Source organism: Lipotes vexillifer, unplaced genomic scaffold, assembly GCF_000442215.2.
Source record: "Lipotes vexillifer unplaced genomic scaffold, Lipotes_vexillifer_v1.1 scaffold477, whole genome shotgun sequence".
Classification (NCBI taxonomy): Eukaryota; Metazoa; Chordata; class Mammalia; order Artiodactyla; family Lipotidae; genus Lipotes; species Lipotes vexillifer.
The window spans coordinates 1,356,195-1,378,473 of record NW_006770652.1 but is presented as its reverse complement, the minus strand read 5'-3'; the positions used below and the strand labels follow the sequence as shown (position 1 = coordinate 1,378,473).

At 40.4% G+C, this 22,279-nt stretch overlaps 1 protein-coding gene across 2 annotated transcripts in view; it reads left to right on the top strand.

The window, feature by feature from the left end:
- Window positions 1-22,279, top strand: part of BCAT1 (branched chain amino acid transaminase 1) — a 66,891-nt gene that overhangs the window by 5,291 nt on the left and 39,321 nt on the right. For both annotated transcript variants that reach the window (XM_007446271.1, XM_007446272.1), the window contains exons 3-5: window positions 6,652-6,852; window positions 14,281-14,391; window positions 17,332-17,451. In XM_007446271.1, the coding sequence (XP_007446333.1) occupies window positions 6,652-6,852; window positions 14,281-14,391; window positions 17,332-17,451 (432 nt within the window). The remainder of the gene's footprint in view (window positions 1-6,651; window positions 6,853-14,280; window positions 14,392-17,331; window positions 17,452-22,279) is intronic.

The window sequence follows — 22,279 nt, the reverse complement described above, 5'->3', positions numbered from 1 at the left end:
CAGGGTTGGGAGAATGTTGTGAGAATGATAAGCTCCAAAGTAATGAACAGGGCTTCCCTGGTGGCGCCGTGGTTGAGAGTCCGCCTGCCGATGCAGGGGACGCGGGTTCGTGCCCCGGTCAGGGAGGATCCCACATGCCCTGGAGCGGCTGGGCCCGTGAGCCATGGCCGCTAAGCCTGCGTGTTCGGAGCCTGTGCTCCGCAACGAGAGAGGCCACAATTGCTATCCATGAAGCAATAGGACCTGTGTAAAAAAAAAAAAAAAAAAAAAAAAAAAAAAGTCAAGAAGTAGAAAGTAATATGAATATCAGAAGTAGGGACCCAATTTTGAAGGAAATATTATGTGTTCCATTTTAGACATATTCAGTTTGAGATTACCAAGTTCATATGATTGCAAGAGAGTAAGTGGCTTTTGGTAAGTATTCACAAATCTGTGAGATTTGAATCTCTGTCACTGGTTCTCAGCCTTTCTTGTGCATTGGCATCTCCCGGAGAGCTTGAAACCAAAACCGATGTGGAGCCCCACTCCTGAGTTTCTTTTGCACTGATCTTAGGTAGGGCATGGGCATTGATATTTTTCTTAAAAAAAAAAAAAATCCTCCAAGGTAAATCAACTCAGCAGCCAGTGTTGGGAACCATTGCTGTTCAAGTTGATGAAATCTTCAGGGGAGATGGTGTGGTGTGGTTCTCAGCCCTGACTGCACAGTTGGAATCCACTTGGGTAAACTTAAACAAACAAGCACCCCACTGCTCCATCCTTCTGGGATTCTCGAATGGGGTCCAGTTTAATGTTTTTTAAAAACCTCCGTGGTTGAATCCAGTGTTTGGCCAGGGTCGAGAACACAGATGCCAAGGGGGGAAGCGTAGAGGCTCAAGGAAAAAGCTCAGCATTACCCAGATTCTCTTATTTTTCCACCATTTAAACTCTCCTTCCTCCAACTTTGCTCTTCCATACTTAATAAAAACAGCAAGAAATTAAAGCATGGTAGCCTGGCTCTAGTATCATCCTTCAAATTACCTGGAATGGAGAGAGAAACTGGGTTTACCTTAACTGCCAGCAGTGTCTATGGTACCGGTCCCAGGGAAAGAAAGAAGATGGCGTACAATCTTGGTTACACAGAGCCAGGGCTCATGGAGAATTGGAATGTCGGTCAGTGTACAGTGGAGTAACTGGTTCTCTCAGCCCCTCCCTTTCCTGCATCCCCACCATACTGGCTCTTTGCTGTCTCCTGTACATGCCAAGTGTGTTCCCACCTCAGGGCCTTTGCACTTGCTCCCTCTGCCTGAAAGACTTTGCCCCTACATATCTAAATGACCTACCCTCTTCATTCAAGTTTCTGCTCAAATGTCACCTCATCAGGGAGGCCTTCCCTAACCCTTCTATCTAAAATAATCCTCTTTCCCACTCTATCCTTTCAAGCTGCTTTCATTTTCATCTTCATAGCACTAATCACCTCCTGACATCTATTTATCCATTTATTTCTTTATACTGTATTTCCCCCTCACTAAGAGAAGAGGCCTCCCCTGAGTTTCTTTGTGCCTATAGCAATACAGGTACATAGTAGCTCAGAAACTGTTAGGTTAAAAAAAAAAAAAAATTGTTAGGTTAATATGTTACTGAATTGATCAACCGGATCTGTGCCGGGGTCCTAGCCTGGGCCAAGACCCCAGTTTTTCCCCCAGGGAGGTTCTGTTTCCATTCAGATTGTGCAGCCAATAACAAAACCAACGCTGAGGCTGGAACAGCACAAGCTTTATTCAGTGGTTAAAGAATGGAGAAGTGGGAACCTAGTTCATTAGTCAACTTCTCAACCCAAGTTGGGCGGGTTGTATAGGAGGGTCAAGGTAAAAGGGAGGGAATTGGAAACAGTGGGAGGAGTATTCATGAGTTATATGAGAACAGCGGTGTGATTTGAACCCAGAACTGATGCAGCTCTCCTTTTCAGTCCTTGTACATGCTTTTCCGGTTGTTGTCATGGCAGTCGTCAACTGTCATGGTGCTGGTGAGGGTGGCATTTAGCTAACTTGTTACAATGAGCGTATAATGAGGCCCAAGGTCTAGTGGAAGTCACATCTTCCTCCATCTTGGGCCTACTTGGTTCTAACCAGTTCTTGTTTTTTTCTTTCAGCTTCGTCCTGAAACTTAGATGAGTTTCTATTGGTTTCTATTCAAGGGAGGGGAAGGGGTATGATTCTGGGGCGACAGCCTTGGTAACAGAATGAATGAATAACACTTGTTCACAGAGGCTACCACCTGTCTTTGGCCGGCAGCAAGTGTGCCTGAGAAGGAAGGCTGAGCCCTTGCATCTTGGTATCTGCTGTGCTTGTTTAGCGCACTACCTGAGCCACTGTGCTGGTGCAGTGTTCACTGAGTGAATAAAAAGGCAAAATACTAAGAATAATAAAGCAGGTGAGGAAGGAAGAAGAGTGAGGGAAGGAAAAAATAAAAAGAATCACCCTACAGTTTGTTATGAGGCAAAGCCATAGTCTTGTTTTTAAAATATTCTATGCAGATTGTTGTTGGAATAAAGTTGTATATTCCATTGCCTATTGGTTTCATGGCAGGTAAGGTTACTGGAAAGCCTAGAAATCCTGAAAGGTAGATGCACCCTGTGTGGTTTGCTTCTTGTTGATTAGCTAATGATAGAATTGTTTGTTTTTTTCACATCTTTATTGGAGTATAAATGCTTTACAATGTTGTGTTAGTTTCTGCTGTACAACAAAGTGAATCAGCTATGTGTATACATATATCCCCATATCCCCTCCCTTTTTCCTCTCCCTCCCACCCTCGCTGTCCCACCCCTCTAGGTGGTCACAAAGCATCGAGTTGATCTCCTTGTGCTATGCAGCTGCTTTCCACTAGCTATCTATTTTATGTTTGGTTGTGTATATATGTCAGTGCTACTCTTTCACTTCATCCCAGCTTCCCCTTCCCCACCCCCTGTGCCCTCAAGTCTGTTCTCTATGTCTGCGTCTTTATTCCTGCCCTGCCACTAGGTTCATCAGTACCGCTTTTTAAAATTCCATATATGTGCATTAGCATACAGTATTTGTTTTTCTCTTTCTGGCTTGCTTCACTCTCTGACAGATTCTAGGTCCATCCACCTCACTACAAATAACTCAATTTCGTTTCTTTTTATGGCTGAGTAATATCCCACTGTATATATGTGCCACATCTTTATCCATTCATCTGTTGATGGACACTTCGGTTGCTTCTATGTCCTGGCTATTGTAAATAGAGCTGCAATGAACATTGTGGTACATGACTTTTTGAATTATGGTTTTCTCAGGGTATATGCTCAGTAGTGGGATTGCTGGGTCATATGATAGTTCTGTTTTTAGTTTTTTAAGGAACCTCCATACTGTTCTCCATAGTGGCTGTATCAATTTATATTCCCACCAACAGTGCAAGAGGGTTCCCTTTTCTCCACATCCTCTCCAGCATTTATTTATAGATTTTTTGATGATGGCCATTCTGACTGGTGTGAGGTGATACCTCATTGTAGTTTTGACTTGCATTTTTGTGGTTTTGATTTGCATCATTGTGGCTTTGATTTGCATTTCTCTAATGGTTAGTGATGTTGAGCATCATTTCATGTATTTGTTGGCCATCTGTATGTCTTCTTTGGTAATGATAGAATTCTTTAGCTAATGTTAGAAATAGCAGGTGGAGGAATTCCCTGGTGGTCCAGTGGTTAGGACTCCACACTTGCATTCCGAGGGCCCGGGTTTGAACCCTGGTTGGGGAACCAAGATCCCGCAAGCTGTGGGGTATGGCCACAAAAAGAAAAAAGGAAGAAGTAGCAGATGGGAGGTTGAACTTTTTTTTTTTAGTCTTTTTTTTTTTTTGCGGTACGCGGGCCTCTCACTGTTGTGGCCTCTCCCGTTGCGGAGCACAGGCTCCGGACCCGCAGGCTCAGCGGCCATGCCTCACGGGCCCAGCTGCTCTGCAGCTTGTGGGATTTTCCCAGACCCGGGCACGAACCTGTGTCCCCTGCATCAGCAGGCGGACTCTCAACCACTGCACCACCAAGGAAGCCCTATCTTACTTTTTTTTTTTCCCCCTCTCCTTCCTCCCTCCCTATCTTACTTTTGAAGAACCATGCAAATTACTGGTTTTGTCATTGGGAAAAAAAAAAAAAAAGCTAAGGTCTGTTGCCTTTGCAATATTTCAGTTGTATCCAGAATTCAGGGATAAAAAACTCACCCCTTCTGCTCACTCTCTCTGCTACATTTTCACCTACTTTCATCTTTCTGCTTTTGTTTTGTATCTTACTACTCTCCCGTCATTAAGAAACTTTTTTAAATAGTGTTAATAGGTAAAATTTTGCATTAAGTTTGTCTTACTATATTGGTATAGTTCCAGATTTTTCTTAGCCCAGGATCCCCCCAGCCACTTTTTCAAAAAAGCTAACTAAAGCAAAAGCACAAGTATGTCCTTGTGGGAGAATACTGTGAAACCATTCATGTAATAAAGTTTATGTTAGAATTTCACTCACTTTAAATCCCGGCCATCTTCTGTGAATGAGTCTGTCATTCATTACAGAGTGCATCTGAAATCAACCAAAGTTATTTTCAGCATTTAAGAAAACTTTACTGCTGTGTGTGCTGGGCACTGTGCTAGGGCTGGAGATTCAATTGCAAATACTCTAGCCAGATTTCTTATCTAAACAGTCAAGAAGGATTGGCAAGCTTTTTGAATGGGGCAGATAATAAATATTTTTGGCTTGAGGGTCATCAGATATTCTGTCACAGCTTATGGACCATGCCATCAGGTGAAATTTGCCCAACATCTTACCTAGTCTAGAGGATAAGGGGAGAGGAATGGAATTCAAAGATCAAAACAATTTAGCTGGAATAAATTTATTTTCTTGCACTTAATAAAGGGTTTTAGGTTAACTTACTTACTTGGATTAAATACTGATAGAAGAAATTTTTCCCCCCAATTTTTCATTTTACTGGCATATTCCAAAGCAGCATTACGAGACTGGCCTGAAAATTACAGTTAATATGTTATCCTTAATGCCTTATACTTCATTGTAATGTGAGCTTTCTGGTTGTTTGGAAATAAATAACATTTTTATGTTATTTGGCAGCCTGAATGGGAGGGGAGTTTGGGAGAGAACGGATACATGCATATGTGTGGCTGAGTCCCTCTACTGTGCACCTGAAACTATCACAACATTGTTAATCGGCTATACTCCAAGACAAAAAGTTAAACAAACAAATAAATAAATAAATAACATTTTTAGCCTAAATGTTTTTCTAAAAATAACTATCATTCATAATATATCAAATGACTAAAGCAGCTATAAAGCAGTGAATTAATCCGAAGTAATTAGATTATTTGAAAAATAATGATCAGAGCTGGTGATACGAAGTGAAATTCTGTATTTGATTTTGGGGGGGAAATGACTACTTTTGTGTATAGAAAGAAGTGGAGTCTGATATTCCTTAGAACCTATTAACAGCTTGAACTTGTCCTTGGTTAGTTTTGTTTTTAAGTGGTCTAAAAGCTCCTTCCCCTGTGGTTTTTGTCAGTATTCTACCGCTATTGTATAGTTAGTGGTGCTATTGTCTATGATCCGGATGCTTACGTGTTGGCCATTTGTAATAGGCAAGGCGGCTGTGGAGAGCTGGTGAAATGGGGCTGTGTGAAGTTGTTTCCTATTACTCTTATTTATCTTTCTTTGAATAAGGGGTCCTTTGTTCACTGTTTCCTCAATACAGAATAGAGGATTCATATCTTAGTGTTCAATCTCTACTTCTGTTTTCAACGAAGAAAACATTTGCTTCACTCTGCTTGCTGCCTGTCCCCTACGATGCACCCAGAGGGTTTTGGAAGGCTTCTGCCAAGAATTCTTTGGGGGAGCTGGAGTATAACCATCCCAAGAGCTGCAGTTCTTAATGACATTCTTTTTAGTTTAACAAGTCATTGTGAGTGTTGCTGTTTTCATTCTAAGACCCCTCTTCTTTCTCGAAGGATCCACATGGGTTCTATGGTGGGGGTGAAGAAGAGATATGTTCTTTTAGCGTCATTTAACTCCATCTACTCTCTGGTCCCTGTTTCTAAATGCCACTGAATTTTGGTTCTGATATTTGTTCAGCAGTATACATTACAGAGTTTTTTTTTTTTTTTTTGCTGTGCCCTGCGGCTTCTGGATCTTAGCTCCCTGACCTAACCACTGGACCACCAGGGAATTCCCTACATTGAAGAGATTTTAAACAACAGTCCAAATTCTGAATGCAGGCATGATTTGCTTCTCTCACACAGTGTTGTTAAGTTTCTGCGTTAGTTGCCAACATTTAAAAGTCAAGCGAGGGCTTCCCTGGTGGCGCAGTGGTTGAGAGTCCGCCTGCCGGTGCAGGGGACACGGGTTCGTGCCCAGGACCGGGAAGATCCCACATACCGCGGAGCGGCTGGGCCTGTGAGCCATGGCCGCTGAGCCTGCGCGTCCCGAGCCTGTGCTCCGCAATGGGAGAGGCCACAACAGTGAGAGGCCCGCGTACCGCAAAAAATAAAAAAAAAAGTCAAACGATTTCACTTTCTAACGGCCAGTGACTTAAATCGTATCTGTCTTTTTACCCTCTGTCTCATCTAGCCGTGGATGTTCAGTTACTTTTCTTTAATGTTGCTGATTTTCTTCCCCAGGCTAAAGATCTAATAATCACACCAGCCACCGTTTTAAAGGAAAAACCAGACCCCAATACTCTGGTTTTTGGAACGGTTTTTACGGATCACATGTTAACAGTGGAGTGGTCCTCGGAGTTTGGATGGGAGAAACCACACATCAAGCCTCTTCAAAACCTGTCATTGCATCCAGGTTCGTCGGCTTTCCACTACGCAGTGGAAGTAAGTACTTGGGAATTAATGATGGCGACGTGCTTGGTCTTCACTGGGGTTCCTAAGTAGCTCCCCCGCTCAAATAGCTTTAGGGCAGCAGGGCTTTACCATATTAACTAGAGGCAATCATAAATGGCCTGTAAACAGTTGTATTGAGGGTAAGTCTTAAGAACTAAATTTTCAGATAATCTTGAATTTTTTAAAATCTCAATTAAAAAATCATGTAGGTGGTAAGCACACTGTAGGGTATACAGAAATAAAAATATAATGTGCATATAATGTGCACATGAACTTGTAACATCGGCTTATAATATTATTTAAAAACTTATTTAGAGCAAATAGGAATGACAGTTGGCAAAAAAATTAGCAACCAAAAAGCCTGTACTGTTAATATTTCACTAAATCACCTTTCTTAGATTTTCTAATGATTGAGGAGGGGTCATTGAGTACAATATTATGTTTAATTTTAATGCTAACTGCATGGTTTTATGACAGCAATAACTTGTAGTTAGGCATGTTAAGGGACATGTAATTAAATGTCATCCTTCAGGCACGAGTGGGATAATTATAAGCATAAAATATTAAATAGAGGGTGCTTCTCGGGTCCTTCTCAGGATACACACTTAGCCAAATACACAGTACACTCCCCATTCCCTTGACCCCAGTATATTTTACTCTTTTTTAATGTGTTAAATATCTTTCCTAGAATATTGGGGTATAGAAATGAAGCAATGGCCTACTTACTAGGAGACTAAAAGGTGGTAATAGTAAATATTCAGAATGATAATGATAAAATAACTACATTTGTTTATTGAAATCCTACAATATGCCCTGTACCTAGGTATCTTATACGGGTCATTTCATTTAATTGTTTTAAGTGAAAAAAGCATATGGTTAATTATTCAGGTTCTGGAGTCAAGCTTCCTGGGCTCAAAGCCTGTCTGTGGTTATATTATTTTAATCCAAAAGTGAATGTACAAATAATCTCCTTGGATATCTTTCTCCTCCACTCATCAGCCCTACTGATTTTAGAATCCTATCGATTTTATTTTTAGAGCTACAATTACATGTGGTTTTGTTGATTTCAAAAGTATTTTTTGATAAATATGTGAAGATTTCAAAAAGTGAAGGAGAGACATGTGAAGTGTGAGTAGGGAACCTGGATGAAAGAAAATGCAATTTTATTACAGTTACTTCATTTTTCAGGTTGAGATTAATATTTAGTGAGATAAAACGTAATTTGAAAAAATGGACAACATGTACTATTTAATGAATACTTATAAATGAGTGCCCACGTAGCTACCACCCGAGTAAGGAAATAGACCTAGACCCTTTGAGCATCCCAGAAGCCTTCTCGTGTCTCTTCCAGATCATAAACCCTGTACCTTCTGGCACTCGTTATTCTTACTTTTGTGGTAACTTTTCTTTGCTTTTCTTTTTGGATTGTATGTACCTCTAACATGATGGTTTTGCTTCTTTCTGAACTTTGCATAAGTGGAATTATAGTGTGCGTGCATGTGTGTGTGTGTGCGCGCGTGTGCGTGTGTGCGTGCGCCCGTGAACCTATTTGAGCTCAGTGTTACGTGAGCTCTAAGCATCCAGGACCAACCCTAATATCTGTGGGTCCTGGGACAAGTGTACAAGCAGAGCCACCCCAAAGTCCACCCTCTATCTCTTTCTGTCCTGGCTCCATCCTGTACCACAGGGGGCCTTGCACACACGTAGATGGCCACACCACCTGCAAACGGTGACCCTTGGCCATCTTTGGACTTAGATGTGGACATCCTAGTAGTCCTGTCTGTTCTTTAGAGGATGAAACCAAGGAGGCCCATTGAGGCCCTGAAAATAGGATCAGGGCCATTTGGGTAGGGAATTCTAGGGAACTGAGTACTTGGAGTCTGTCTAGAAAAAGGATTCAGCCAACTACTTGCTCCAAGGGGGTCACAGCTGGAGAAAGACAGGGGTGAGAGGCCCTCTAAAGTGTGAGGCCCAGGGCAGAGGCCCAGGTTATCTGGGTCAAAGAGTGATAGGTACCACATCATATGCTCCTTGAAGCAATAGTTATGTGAATATATTCAGTCTATTGTTGACGTGCACTTGTGTGGTTTCCTTTTCTGTGAACATTCTTGTATATAGTATGCTGGTGTGCTTGTATACATGTTTCTTTAAATCAGCAGTTCTCAAAGTGTGGTCCACAGACCCCTGGGCTCCCCTTTCAAGAGATCCCGTGTCCCGTGCATCGGCAGGCGGACTCGAAACCACTGTGCCACCAGGGAAGCCCTATGATGACTTTTTGATGTGTTAATTTGCTTATTCTGAACCACAGTCCCCAGAATAACATTTTTCGTCTCCTGCTGGGGATGGACTACAAGGACATTCTCTTGTGAGCACTGAAGAACATAGGAAGACAGTGGCGGTTTTGTTGCATACACACGCCGCCTTCTAGTTATTCAGTCACACACTAATTTAGGTGCTGTTTGAAGGAATTTTGCAGATGGGGTTGAAGTCCCTAATTAGTTGATTTGAAGTTGATCAAAAGGGAGATTATTCTGGGTGAGCCTGACCTCAGGACTTCCATGCAGCAGCTAGGCCTACACATGCACTCAATCTCTTCCGCTGTCCCTCCTTCCTGACTCACTTGCAGATGGGCTGCAGCCCACACCTCCTGGGTCCAGCCTGCTTGTGATCTTCTCATTCTCACAGACTGTCCTACAGATTTTGGACTTTGCTTAGCCAGCCTCCACAAATGCGTTGGGCAGTTTCTTCTAATAAATCTGTAAATGTCATACGTATTTCTTTTCTTTTTTCATTTTTTTAAAAATAAATTTATTTATTTTTGGCTGCGTTGGGTCTTCGTTGCTGTGCATGGGCTTTCTCTAGTTGCAGAGAGCGGGAGCTGCTCTTTGTTGCGGTTCACGGGCTTCTCATTGCTAAGCATGGGCTCTGGGCGCGCAGGCTTCAGTATTTGTGACACACGGGCTCAGTAGTTGTGGCTCACGGGCTCCAGAGCACAGGCTCAGTAGTTGTGGCGCACGGGCTTAGTTGCTCCGCGGCACGTGGGATCTTCCCAGACCAGGGGTCGAACCCGTGTCCCCCACGTTGGCAGGCGGATTCTTAACCACTGCGCCACCAGGGAAGTCCCTGTTTTGTGTTTTTCTACCGGTTCTCTTTCTTCTCAGTTGAACTCTGACTGACAGACCATTGAGTTTTAAGGAATTAACAGAGTATGAAAACCTCATTGATGGGGTTTGATTCCACAGTGTAACTAACCTTTAAGGGACTGCCACTTGTCAAGTTTTGGAGGAGTATCAGAGAAGAATATCCACAATTATCTGAAAAGGTTATCAAAAATACCTCCTTTCTCAACCACATATCTATGTGAGACTGGATTTCCTTTGTGTGCTTCAACCAAAACAACATTGCAAGAGCTTGAATGCGAAAGCAGATATGAGAATGCAGTTGTCTTTTGTTAAGCCAAATATTAAAGATGTGCAATAATTTAAAACAATGCCACACTTAACATTAATTCTCTTGGAAAGTATAGATAATTTTAATGAAAATATTTTAACATTTACTATTTAACATAGTTTGTTGTTAATAAATAAATAAATTTTAAATTTCTCACTACTGATAATGGTAAATATTGATAGAATTACCTTATAAATAAAAGCTCTTTGGGACCTTTATAATTTTTAAGAGTGTAAAGACATCCTGACACCAAAAAATTTGAGAAATGCTGCTTAAGGGTCTAGGAATATGCTGCTGGTATTGGATATTAACTTCATTTTTACACAAAAAGGGTAACTATTTTCCATAGTGATTTTACCAGTTTTTAGACCCACCAGCCATGAATTAGCAGCCACATTCAACCGTGACTCATCAACCTTGCCAACTCTGAGTATAACCTGATTTTAAATTTTTAGCCAGTTTAATGCAATGGCATATTATTGTGGTGTTTATTTCAATGGATATCTCTTTATTGGAAGTCCCTGCTTGTTTCCATCTTTTACTCACTATTGTGTTCCCTTTCTTTTTTTTTTTTTCTTCTTTTTTTTTTTTTTTTTCCTTGCGTTATGCGGGCCTCTCACTGTTGTGGCCTCTCCCATTTGCGGAGCACAGGCTCCGGACGCGCAGGCTCAGCGGCCATGGCTCACGGGCCCAGCCGCTCCGCGGCATGTGGGATCTTCCCGAAACGGGGCACGAACCCGCGTCTCCTGCATCGGCAGGCGGACTCTCAAGCACTGCGCCACCAGGGAAGCCCTGTTCCCTTTCTTTTTGATCTGTAGCAGTACTTTATATATTTTAGATATGGGTCCTTTATCAGTTATATGTGTTTTAAGCATCTTTTTTAACACTTTTTATTCTTTCCAGAATTTTTTGATGACCAGAAATACATTTAAATTTTAAAAAGTTGAATTTATCAATCTTTGCTTTATATCTGGTCCTTTTGTGTCTTGCTTAAAGACTCTTTTTCTATTCCTAGATTATGAAAACATCTTCCTATATTATTGATTTTTGTCCTTCACAGTTAGGGCTTTAATTTCAGAAGTCGATTTTTGTATGAAGTAGGGGTCCAATTTTTTTTTTCCCCTACAGATACCCAATTGTCCCAGAACCATTAAAAAGACTGTTCTTTTCCTCCTGATACATTATGTCACATCTTAACATATACGCATGCGTCAGCTTCTCGATCTCCACTTGCATTCCATTGTCTTGTCTATCTGGATCTCTATTCTGTTTCATCATTTTGCTTGTCTATCTGGACAAATGCCACACTGTCTTTATCTCCAAATCATTATAATGAGTCTGGATGTCTGCTAGGACAAATCCTTCTATTTCTTCAAGAGTGCCTTGGATATTTCTTGGTCATTTGCTTTTCCATATTACTTTTAGATTCAGTTTATCATGTCAGTCAACTTTTGTCATTCAGTTTGTTACAAGAAAAATAAACGCCCTGACATGATTTTCGTTTGGATTGTATTAAATATATAAATCAATTTGGAGAGAGTCTTTATAATATTGAATCAATCTATGAGTGGCGGGTTGCTTTCTACATTTAGTTATGTCTTTAATGACTTGGTAAAGTTTTATAGTTTCTTTATGGGTCTTTCACTTATGTTAGATTTTCCCCACTTAAGTATTCCTTTTAATTCTACCGTAAATAGTGTTTTTATTTTCTAACTGCTGCTTACATGGGAATATAATTTTGTATCTGGTTACCTTGCCTAAACAGATAATTTCAAAAGATTATATCAGTTTTTGTGTATTTTCTACGTTTAATCTTCTCTGTGTTGCATGATCTATGACAGTTTTATTTTTTCTTCTCCTAACTTTATGCTTTTTATTTTATTATTATTATATTAGTAGTACAGTATTGAATTAAAGTAGTCGCAGCAGGCAGTATGTGATGTTCTCAATCTGAAAGGAAAGCTTTAAATTTTACCATTTTAATAGATAAACAACAAGGACCTACTATATAGCACAGGGAACTATTATCTTGTAATAATCTATAATGGAAAAACATCTGAGAAAGAATATATAATGTGTATATATATATATATATATATATATATATATATAAAACTGAATCACTTTGCTGTACACCTGAAACTAGCACAACATTGTAAATCAACTATAGTTCAATTAAAAACAATTTGACCATTTTAAATATAACGTTTGCTACAAGTTTATTTCTCACATAAGGAAGATTCCTTTTTTTCTTAGTTATCCAGGAAACTTTTAAAAATCATAAACGAATGTTCAGTTTTATCAGATGCATTTATTACAATGAGATGATCATATAGTTTCTTCCACATAAATTCTTAATATAATGAATCTCATTACTGTATTTTCTAATGTTAAACCCAACTTCTGTTACTGGGATAAATCCAGCTTAGTTAGGCTGTGTTATCCTTTGTGTATTTTGCATCTGTATTTTTCAAGTGAGATTATCATACAGTCTTTGCATAAATTTGAACCTATATCAAATGTGTATAATTTTTAAACCGGGAAGTAAATTGAACTCTACGAAGTTACCTTCTTTATCTCCAGTAAAGCTTCTTGCCTGAAAGTCTATTTTGTTTTACATTTAGCAATATAGCCTCACGAGCTTTATTTTAAAAAGTATTTGTACGATATATTGCTCTCTGTGCTTTTTTGGGTTTCAGCTGTTAGCTGAGTTAATCTGACAACCATATCTTTTAACTAAGGCTTTAGTCCTACTACATTTAAAAAATTACCCATATATTTGCACTTCAACAAAACATCTCATTTTTTGCTTTTTAATTGTGCTCCAGGATTTATATTTCTTTTCTCATGTAAGCTTTAAGGCTGTAAGCATCTAAAGGCCCTCCTTTTCATTCTCATTCAGTTCAACATATTTTCTAATTTCCATCATTTTTCTTCTTTGACTCACACTTAATATTAAGTAATGGGTTTCTTCTTCTCCAAAATGTGGATATCTTGGGGTTATAGTTTTGGTTTTTTGATACCTAGCTTATCTTAAGGTCAGAAAACATGTGAAAAGAACATGCCTTCTACAGGTGGTGTGCGCAGGGCTCTGTGTGTCCATTAGGTTAGTTTGTTGTTCTTGTTCAAATTGTCCATATCTTTACCATGTTTTAGCCTATTTGTTCTATCAATTACTTAGAGAACCTGTGGTAAAAATTTCCCTTTTTTTTTTTAAATTTTAATTTTATTGCAGTGTAGTTGATTTACAGTGTTATGTTAGTTTCAGGTGTACAACAAAGTGATTCAGTTACACATATACATACATTCATCCTGTTTTAGATTCTTTTCTTATATAGGTTATCACAGAAAAAAAATTCCCTTTAAAATGATTGATTTTCCTCTTTTCTCTGTATTTAGTGTCAATATGCACTAAATTCAAAGTCTTTTCATGTCCCTGCCCATGTTTGTCTGCGGCAGCTCCCTGAGAAGGTGGCATCGCCCTAACATAGTGTAGTCTTGAGCTGCTTGGTTTCTGTGATTTGGGAGACTGAACCAGCTCTGGTCACATCTAGATTATCCACTCTCCAGAGTTCATATGAGCCAGATAAAATGAAAAGGGTGTTTGGGGGTGGATTGGGGGCCGAGTACTATGGGGCCTTTGATTCCATTTCTGTTTTCTAGGCAGTCAGTCAGTTCATCTTGTGTGGAGATGTTTTCTTCCAGCCTCCACTGATGTGTGTTAACATTTGGCTCCTGTTAAGCAAAAAAAGAGGATAGCTCTGAATTCCCACCAGATCTTGGTAATAAAGGGACTTCTTATTATCCCAGTGACTGTAACCAGTCTGTCTGGCTTTTCTAGATTTAGGGTCTGTGTCAGTAGCTTTACACGGTAAAGGAGATGAGGGCCCATAGAAAAGTCAGTCTTTTGAACACAGGGATTGTTTTCATTTAGTTACGTTGTAACATTTATTTCTCTTTTATCTTCAGTTATTTGAAGGATTGAAGGCATTTCGGGGAGTAGATAATAAAATTCGTCTGTTTCGGCCAAGCCTCAACATGGATAGAATGTACCGGTCTGCTATGAGGGCGACTTTGCCGGTATGTATATTTAGGAGTTTCTCTTGTGTTTCTCTTGCTGTAATGGGTCACTGAATTCCACCAGACAAACCATTTCTGAATACTTAGATCAGTATTTGGTATAAACCATATGAGCACTGAATTTCTTTCTGATCTGTTTTTTAATCAGTGAGTTAAAAATACAAGGAAATAATCATTTGGCAACTCCACAATCTGTTTCTTTATGAGTGTCTGTGGGAGATAACGGGATAAGGAAGAAAAATATGCCTCAAACTGAAATAATAAAATGTAAAGACCATATGAAATTATGATATGAAAATATGGTGTACTGCACAGATACATGTGGGATGTTTTGCCTAACTGCTTAAGACACTAGCAAGTATGCACTGACTTAAATAGTTTTTTTTGATATTTTAGCCCAAGTTTTATTTAAAGAAAAAAAAAAAGGATATATAAAACAGTTTCTCATGGCCACTGGGTCCTGGCTATAACATTGTTTTTTATGGAGCAGAATTCATTCTAAGGTGGGTTGGATTTAGACCCTAAGGTTCATGTCTAGGTAGGAGGTGACTTAGATTTACTTTCATTCCCTGAGACTTGACCAGGCTGTCTTTCTGAACTGAAAGAAGTCTTTACCCCCTTTGACATACTTTGTTTGTCCCTAACCTTCAGCTGTGCATTGAAGAAGCCCAAGTGATGACTCCTTTTTAGCCAGGCTCTTCCTTCTGCTTTTTTGTTTTTTTTTTTTTTTTCGGTAAGTGGGCCTCTCACTGCTGTGGCCTCTCCCGTTGCGGAGCACAGGCTCCGGACGCGCAGGCTCAGCGGCCATGGCTCGCGGGCCCAGCCGCTCCGCAGCATGTGGGATCTTCCCGGACCGGGGCATGAACCCGTGTCCCCTGCATTGGCAGGCGGACTCTCAACCACTGCGCCACCAGGGAAGCCCTTCCTTCTTCCTTTTATAACACATGCTTTACCGACCTTCAGAGGCCATAATATAGTAGCAGAAGGGAAATTCAGGAAATTTCTTTGGACTCCGTCCTAGTTCCACTCTTTACCCATTACAGACAAATCATTGGGAAATCCTTTAAAATGAGGACAGAAGGAAAGGGAAGTAACATTTATTGGATAGCAACTGCCACAAACTGTGTTATGTGGTTTTACATTCCTAGGTTTTACATTCCTAATCATAACAGTAAGCTATCGTCAAGAAGGTATGTATTGTAAGTTTTAGCAGCACCTTTGTACAGAGAAAACTCAAGCCCACAGAGGTTCAATGACTTAATGACTTGCCTAAGATGACACAGACTAATGGGTCAGGGCAAGAGCTTCACTAGGGATGTGAGTTTGTTTTGTTTTGTTTTTTTTGTTTTTTGGCGGTACGCGGGCCTCTCACTGTTGCAGCCTCTCCTGTTGCGGAGCACAGGCTCGGGACGCGTAGGCCCAGCGGCCATGGCTCACGGGCCCAGCCGCTCCGCAGCATGTGGGATCTTCCTGGACCGGGGCACGAACCCGTGTCCCCTGCATCGGCAGGCGGACTCTCAACCACTGCGCCACCAGGGAAGCCCGGGATGTAAGGTTTTAAATCCCTAGTGAAGTTCTTTCCACTAAATCTTACATCTAGACAGCAGTATCAGAGATCCCGTGCTTGATACAGGGAGATGGTATGTCCTATATGATTGACAATCCCGATTTCTATAACATTACCACACTGTGATTGCTGTTTTAAGTTAGTATTTAAATAGCCAAATCCTGATGTCATGAGCTCTATTCATGTGTGTTTCTGACTCATTTCTACCTTGGATAACCCATAGCATCTCTGAAAGTATGTTTCTTTGCCCTGCCAAGTGAATAGAAACTACTTATTTTACAAACTGTCACCCATCTAGTATATAAAACCCTTTTTCGCCTTAGAAGTAAACTACTCTTTGCTTTTGCCCATTTTCCTGTTGGGTCATCTGTCTCTTTCTTACTGATTTTCAGGTTATCTTAACATTTTCCTGTTACGATCCTTTGTTGGTTATGTTACAAATAACTTCACCCAGTGTGTCACTTATGTCGTTTGAAGAACAGAAGTTCTTAAGTTTTAAATAGTCAAATTTTGTCCATTTTTTTCTTTATGATTTATGCTTTGTGTCTTTTACTTAAGAATTCTACTTTAAGGTGTCAGATATTTTGTATGCTTTTTTATAGAAGTCTTAATGTTTTCTCACATTTAAGTGTATAATCCAACTACAGTTGGTATTTGGGTATGGTAAGAGGTAGGGAACCACTTTTTTATCTTCCTCATGTGGATAATCTCTCATTCCATCACAGTTTGGGGAAAAGTCACAGAAAATAGAATTCTTGTTTGGGTTTATTATTATTACTTTAAAACATTTATTTATTTACTTATTATTATTTAATAAATTTATTATTTATTTTTATTTTTGGCTGCATTGGGTCTTCATTGCTGCACATGGGCTTTCTCTAGTTGCGGCAAGCGGGGGCTGCTCTTCGTTGTAGTGCGCAGGCTTCTCATCACGGTGGCTTCTCTTGTTGCGGAGCACGGGCTCTAGGCGTGTGGGCTCAGTAGTTGTGGCTTGCAGGCTCTAGAGCACAGGCTCAGTTGTGGTGCACGGGCTTAGTTGCTCCACGGCATGTGGGATCTTCCCGGACCAGGGCTCGAACCCATGTCCCCTGCATTGGCAGGCGGATTCTTAACCACTGCGCCACCAGGGAAGCCCCTTATTATTATTTTATAATTAAAAAAATTTTTTTGGCCGCACTGCGTGGCCTTGTGGGATCTTAGTTCCTCAACCAGCATTGAAAAAGGGCCACTGCACTGAAAACACCGAGTCCTAACCACTGGACCACCAGGGAATTCCCTATTATTACTTTTTTAATAGTTCTTTCATGAGGATCATTTCTTACTGCTACAGTGGAAGAACATTGCATTATTCATTATGTTTTTCATTCCTTCAGGCATTTGACAAGGAAGAGCTTTTAGAGTGTATTCAGCAGCTTGTGAAATTGGATCAAGAATGGGTCCCCTACTCAACATCTGCAAGTCTGTATATTCGTCCTACATTCATTGGAACTGAGGTGCAGACTGACTTCCTGTTTTGGGGTTCTTTGCTGGTCGAGTAGGTCTGGATGGTGATTCTGATGCCTGCCCAAATTTAAGAACCTCAGTGATAAAAATCCTGCCAAGCAGTCCTCTCCCACTGCACTCTATCAACTTACATGTTTGATCATGCTTTGGACCTAAGAATCAAGAATTTTTTTAAATCTGCTTTCCAAGAATTGAAAGCAATAACTGATACCATTTGATGAGTCAACATTATTTATATTTGGTTGGTATGTTTATATCAACTAGAATCTTCTAATTCATGGTATAGGCAGAAAAAACAATAACCTGTAATTCAGAAATGAGCATGATACAAATAGCGTTCAGTGAAGTATATGGATTTAAACATTTGTGCAACACATGAGTGTTTATACAGTCCAGTCTGGTAATTATCACTTGTTGCCTTTTCATGGTGGCTACATTTGATATGTGAGCTACTGGCTGGAGGATTGGAGCCAGTGGGTTCTAGGTCACTGGGATTCTTTCATTAGGGATGACTAACTTTTGCTTGCCCTTTTATGTTACTTGGTTTTCTGATGGCTCTGTCATGTCTCTGCCTTCATAGAAGAATTGCAGGCTCACCTCTGTATCAGTTATCTGATGCTTTGGTCTTATGTGCTGCTAGCTAACATCCACTTTTTTTTTTTACATCTATATTGGAGTATAATTGCTTTACAATGGTGTGTTAGTTTCTGCTTTATAACAAAGTGAATCAGTTATACATATACATATGTTCCCGTATCTCTTCCCTCTTGGCGTCTCCCTCCCTCCCACCGTCCCTATCCCCCAACTCCAGGCGGTCAAAAGCACCTAGCTGATATCCCTGTGCTATGCGGCTGCTTCCCACTAGCTATCTGCCTTACGTTTGGTAGTGTATATATATGTCCATGCCTCTCTCTCGCTTTGTCACAGCTTACCCTTCCACTTTTTTTTTTTAATTAATTCATTTATTTATTTTGGGCTGCGTTGGGTCTTCGTTGCTGCGCACAGGCTTTTTCTAGTTCAGGCGAGCGGGGACTACTCTTCGTTGCAGTGTGTGCCTTCTCATTGCGGTGGCTTCTCTTGTTGCGGAACATGGGCTCTAGGCGCACGGGCTTCAGTAGTTGTGGCGCACAGGCTTAGTTGCTCTGCGGCATGTGAGATCTTCCCGGACCAGGGCTTGAACCTCTGTCCCCTGAATTGGCAGGCGGATTCTTAACCACTGCGCCACCAGGGAAGTCCAACATCCACGTTTTTCTTTCATGGTATTTTCATGGTTATTTTAACTGATTAAATGGGTCTTTTATCCAAGAGGTATTTTGATTTCTTTGAATGAACGAATATATGTTGGGGAAATTTTTTAAGTGATGTAACCACCTACTTGCTCACATGTGCCCGGTCTCTAGTCCCTGGTATGGCACTCACTTGTGTATAGAGAATATTCAGTATTCTTCAATAGACATATTTGTGCTGGGCTCCAGCTTCATCCCAAATAATCTAAATCCATGGAGCCAGGATCAGACACTGCATTTAAACAAACTCTCCAGAGATTTTTAAACTACTTACAAGAGAATCACCATCCCAAGTCTTGTGAAAGAATTAATATGTCTAGCAGTCTTTAATGCTTTATTTACTCCAGGGATTGCAAACTTGCACCAAGGTGGAAATATTTCTATCTTTGAGAGCTGCACTTCATCCTATGGGCAGGGTGTTGTTTTCATTTTCATGAGGGGTGATGTGACAGTCTGATGTTAATTACTGCTCCTCACACTCAGTTAGATTTTGTAGCTGCCATATAATTTGAGAGTAGCTCTGACACCAACTTATGAATTTCATTACATTTGCAAAGGTGCTCTGCCTCTCTACATGTTTTATAATCAATGGATTCTTCATTATTTTTATTATTTTACATAGGTAATACCTATGTACCAATGTTTTTGTGCAGTTCTTCATGTCTTCCAGCCTTCTCTGATAGTAATTGGATCCATTACTAAAATCCTTTTAGATTTAGGATTGTAATAAACAGAAGAGTATTTATTGGAACATGTATTAATAGCTAATTAAATAGCCAGTGAATAGAGATTGCCAATAAAAAGATACCAGGTAGAAATTTGAAAAAATAAAAAATTTCTATAAAGTTTACATTATTAAGCAAAATACTAAACAGGATTACATAAACCTCTTGTAAAACATTTAAATTAGAGGATAAAATCATTCATGATCCCAAACAATTTCTCATATTAAAAGAGAATTTCAGGGCTTCCCTGGTGGCGCAGTGGTTAAGAGTCTGCCTACCGATGCAGGGGACACGTGTTCGTGCCCCGGTCTGGGAAGATCCCACATGCCGTGGAGCGGCTGGGCCCGTGAGCCATGGCCGCTGAGCCTGCACATCCGGAGCCTGTGCTCCGGAACGGGAGAGGCCACAACGGTGAGAGGCCCGCATACCGCAAAAAAAACAAAAACAAAAAAAAGAATTTCAGCATCATTTTAATCAATATCTTCTGAAATATTTGTTTACAGCTAGTTAAAAACTTAAAGAGGAACTAAAAGCTGTAGTGTTTCAAAATGCTGCTGATTGTTAATTGGAAATTAGATAAAATCTGAAATCATAATGTTTAAATAAAAAACATTTACATAAACAGTTTCTAAATTTTCACTTTACCAGCTAAGAAGCTAAACTTATATGATTATCAGGTTCAGTACTGAATACCTGAGAAAGCTCCCTCTAAAGAAGCTGGCTTCTGCTGGTTTTAACATCTGTTTTATCCAACTCTACCCTGTTTGGTAACTCTGAGAAGGTATAGCTACACATGCGTAGATGGGCCTTTATTTCCTCAGCAATCCTGATAAGTGTACACAGGTACTTTGACCATGGTCCATAGCAAAATATGCACAACCACAAACTGAGATTCCCTCTGATCGTTGCTCCAAGCCTCCCACTTTTCCAGTTTATCTCAGCATCACCTCACCTACTCTCTCCACTGGGGAGGTGGTGCTAAATAATATCAGGGCTGAGAATAAGTGTCGTAAGGAGGGTCGGGTCTGATGGTAGGGACAGCCCTCTGGGCTGCAGTGGTCAGCCTGCCCAGCCCCTCTGACCAGGTCCCAGGCTGTCTACCACACACACATCTGCAAGCTACCAGCAGATTTGACTTTTTCAGCTGCACTGCAAGACAAGACTGACTTTGAATCTAACACATCCTTCTACTTTGGAGCGCCCCAAATATATTTCTGGACTTGAGCTCCACTAGAGAAGCTATCTGCTTCAGGTTAATACCGCCTCCAGTGCACAGAATACAATTTGGACAATGCAGAACAACATTTAAAATCATTTCACATAAAGTTTCCCCACCCACAACTTCACTGTAAACCTTTCAGTATGATGTTTTCATGAGAACCCGAATTTTAAAATCCTGCCAAATGGTCCACTCTGATTTTTGGTTCACTCCACAGGGAGCTTAAGGACATGTAAATATCATAGACATGTCTTTCTTTTCCTTTTATCACCTTGTAAAATCTTTCTATTACATATATAATTTTACCTATAATCATAACAATTTCCATGAAAAGAATTCTCTACTCACAGCCTTTGTTTATTTATGCTTATACACCTTTTCATCTTTTCCCTTTATGATTAGGCTCTATAAATGAAAGAATCTGAACAGATTTGAAAACTAGTTATTATAGCAGCAATTTGTAACCGTTAAGTTGGGTTTTGTCCACACTTTTAATGTATTCTTTTGTAGTCCTATTTGAGAGTTTATATGTATCTCATTACACTATTTATAAACAGTTAAAAGTCACACTTGCATAACTATTAACATGTTCTATATTAACAGCCCCCTTTTTCCTATCTTCAAACCTCAATTATCTGTTTTTAGAGATACAGCTTGTCTCTATTGATTTTAGTCTTTGATGATCAGCTTGCTATTATCAGGCCACTCTTTTTTTTTTTGCGGTTCGTGGGCCTCTCACTGCTGCGGCCTCTCCCACTGCGGAGCGCAGGCTCCGGACGCGCAGGCTCAGCGGCCATGGCTCACGGGCCCAGCTGCTCCGCGGCATGTGGGATCCTCCCGGACCCGGGGCACGGACCGATGTCCCCTGCATCGGCAGGCGGACTCTCAACCACTGCGCCACCAGGGAAGCCCTATCAGGCCACTCTTTAACAATGGACATTTTCTTGAGGCTGTTCTTGCCCATTTCAACATTATTACAGGGAAAAATTGTTTTTATTCTCTTTGTTTTTACTTTTTTGGAGTGTTGGTGCATATGGTTAATTATGATACCGCTCAGTTCATGGCACTTAACATCGCCGGGCAGAAGGGAGGCCCTCTCTTTTTTTTTTAATTCCCTTTTATCTTCCCTACTCTCATCTCCTCTTCTGCCGTTGGAAATCATTCTTATGTATTGAATGAATATCCTTTTGGTTTATATGGGTTTTAAGTAGCTCTTATTACCTTGGATGCCTGTAATTTTAATTTATATAAGTGATTTTGTCTTACACATCTCATTGTGTCTCTTAACGTTTTCCCTCTGTGCTGTGTTTCTCATTTCTATCCAGGTTACTATGTGTAGATCCAGTCCATCACTTCTAACTGTTGCAGAGTTCCCCATGCTGGACACTAACCACACTTTGTCCTAGTTCCTTTACTGGGATTCCATTCCCCTGTTTCCTTATATGCAATGAGCAGTTTGAAAATATGCAACCTAGGGAATTGCTGAAAGAGTTACTGTTTCCCTGAAAGATGCCGTAGGCCAATCCCAAGAAAGTCCTGCTGCCTTTCAGGAAGGTCCTGGTTCTCTTTGATGAAACACAGTGGTCCA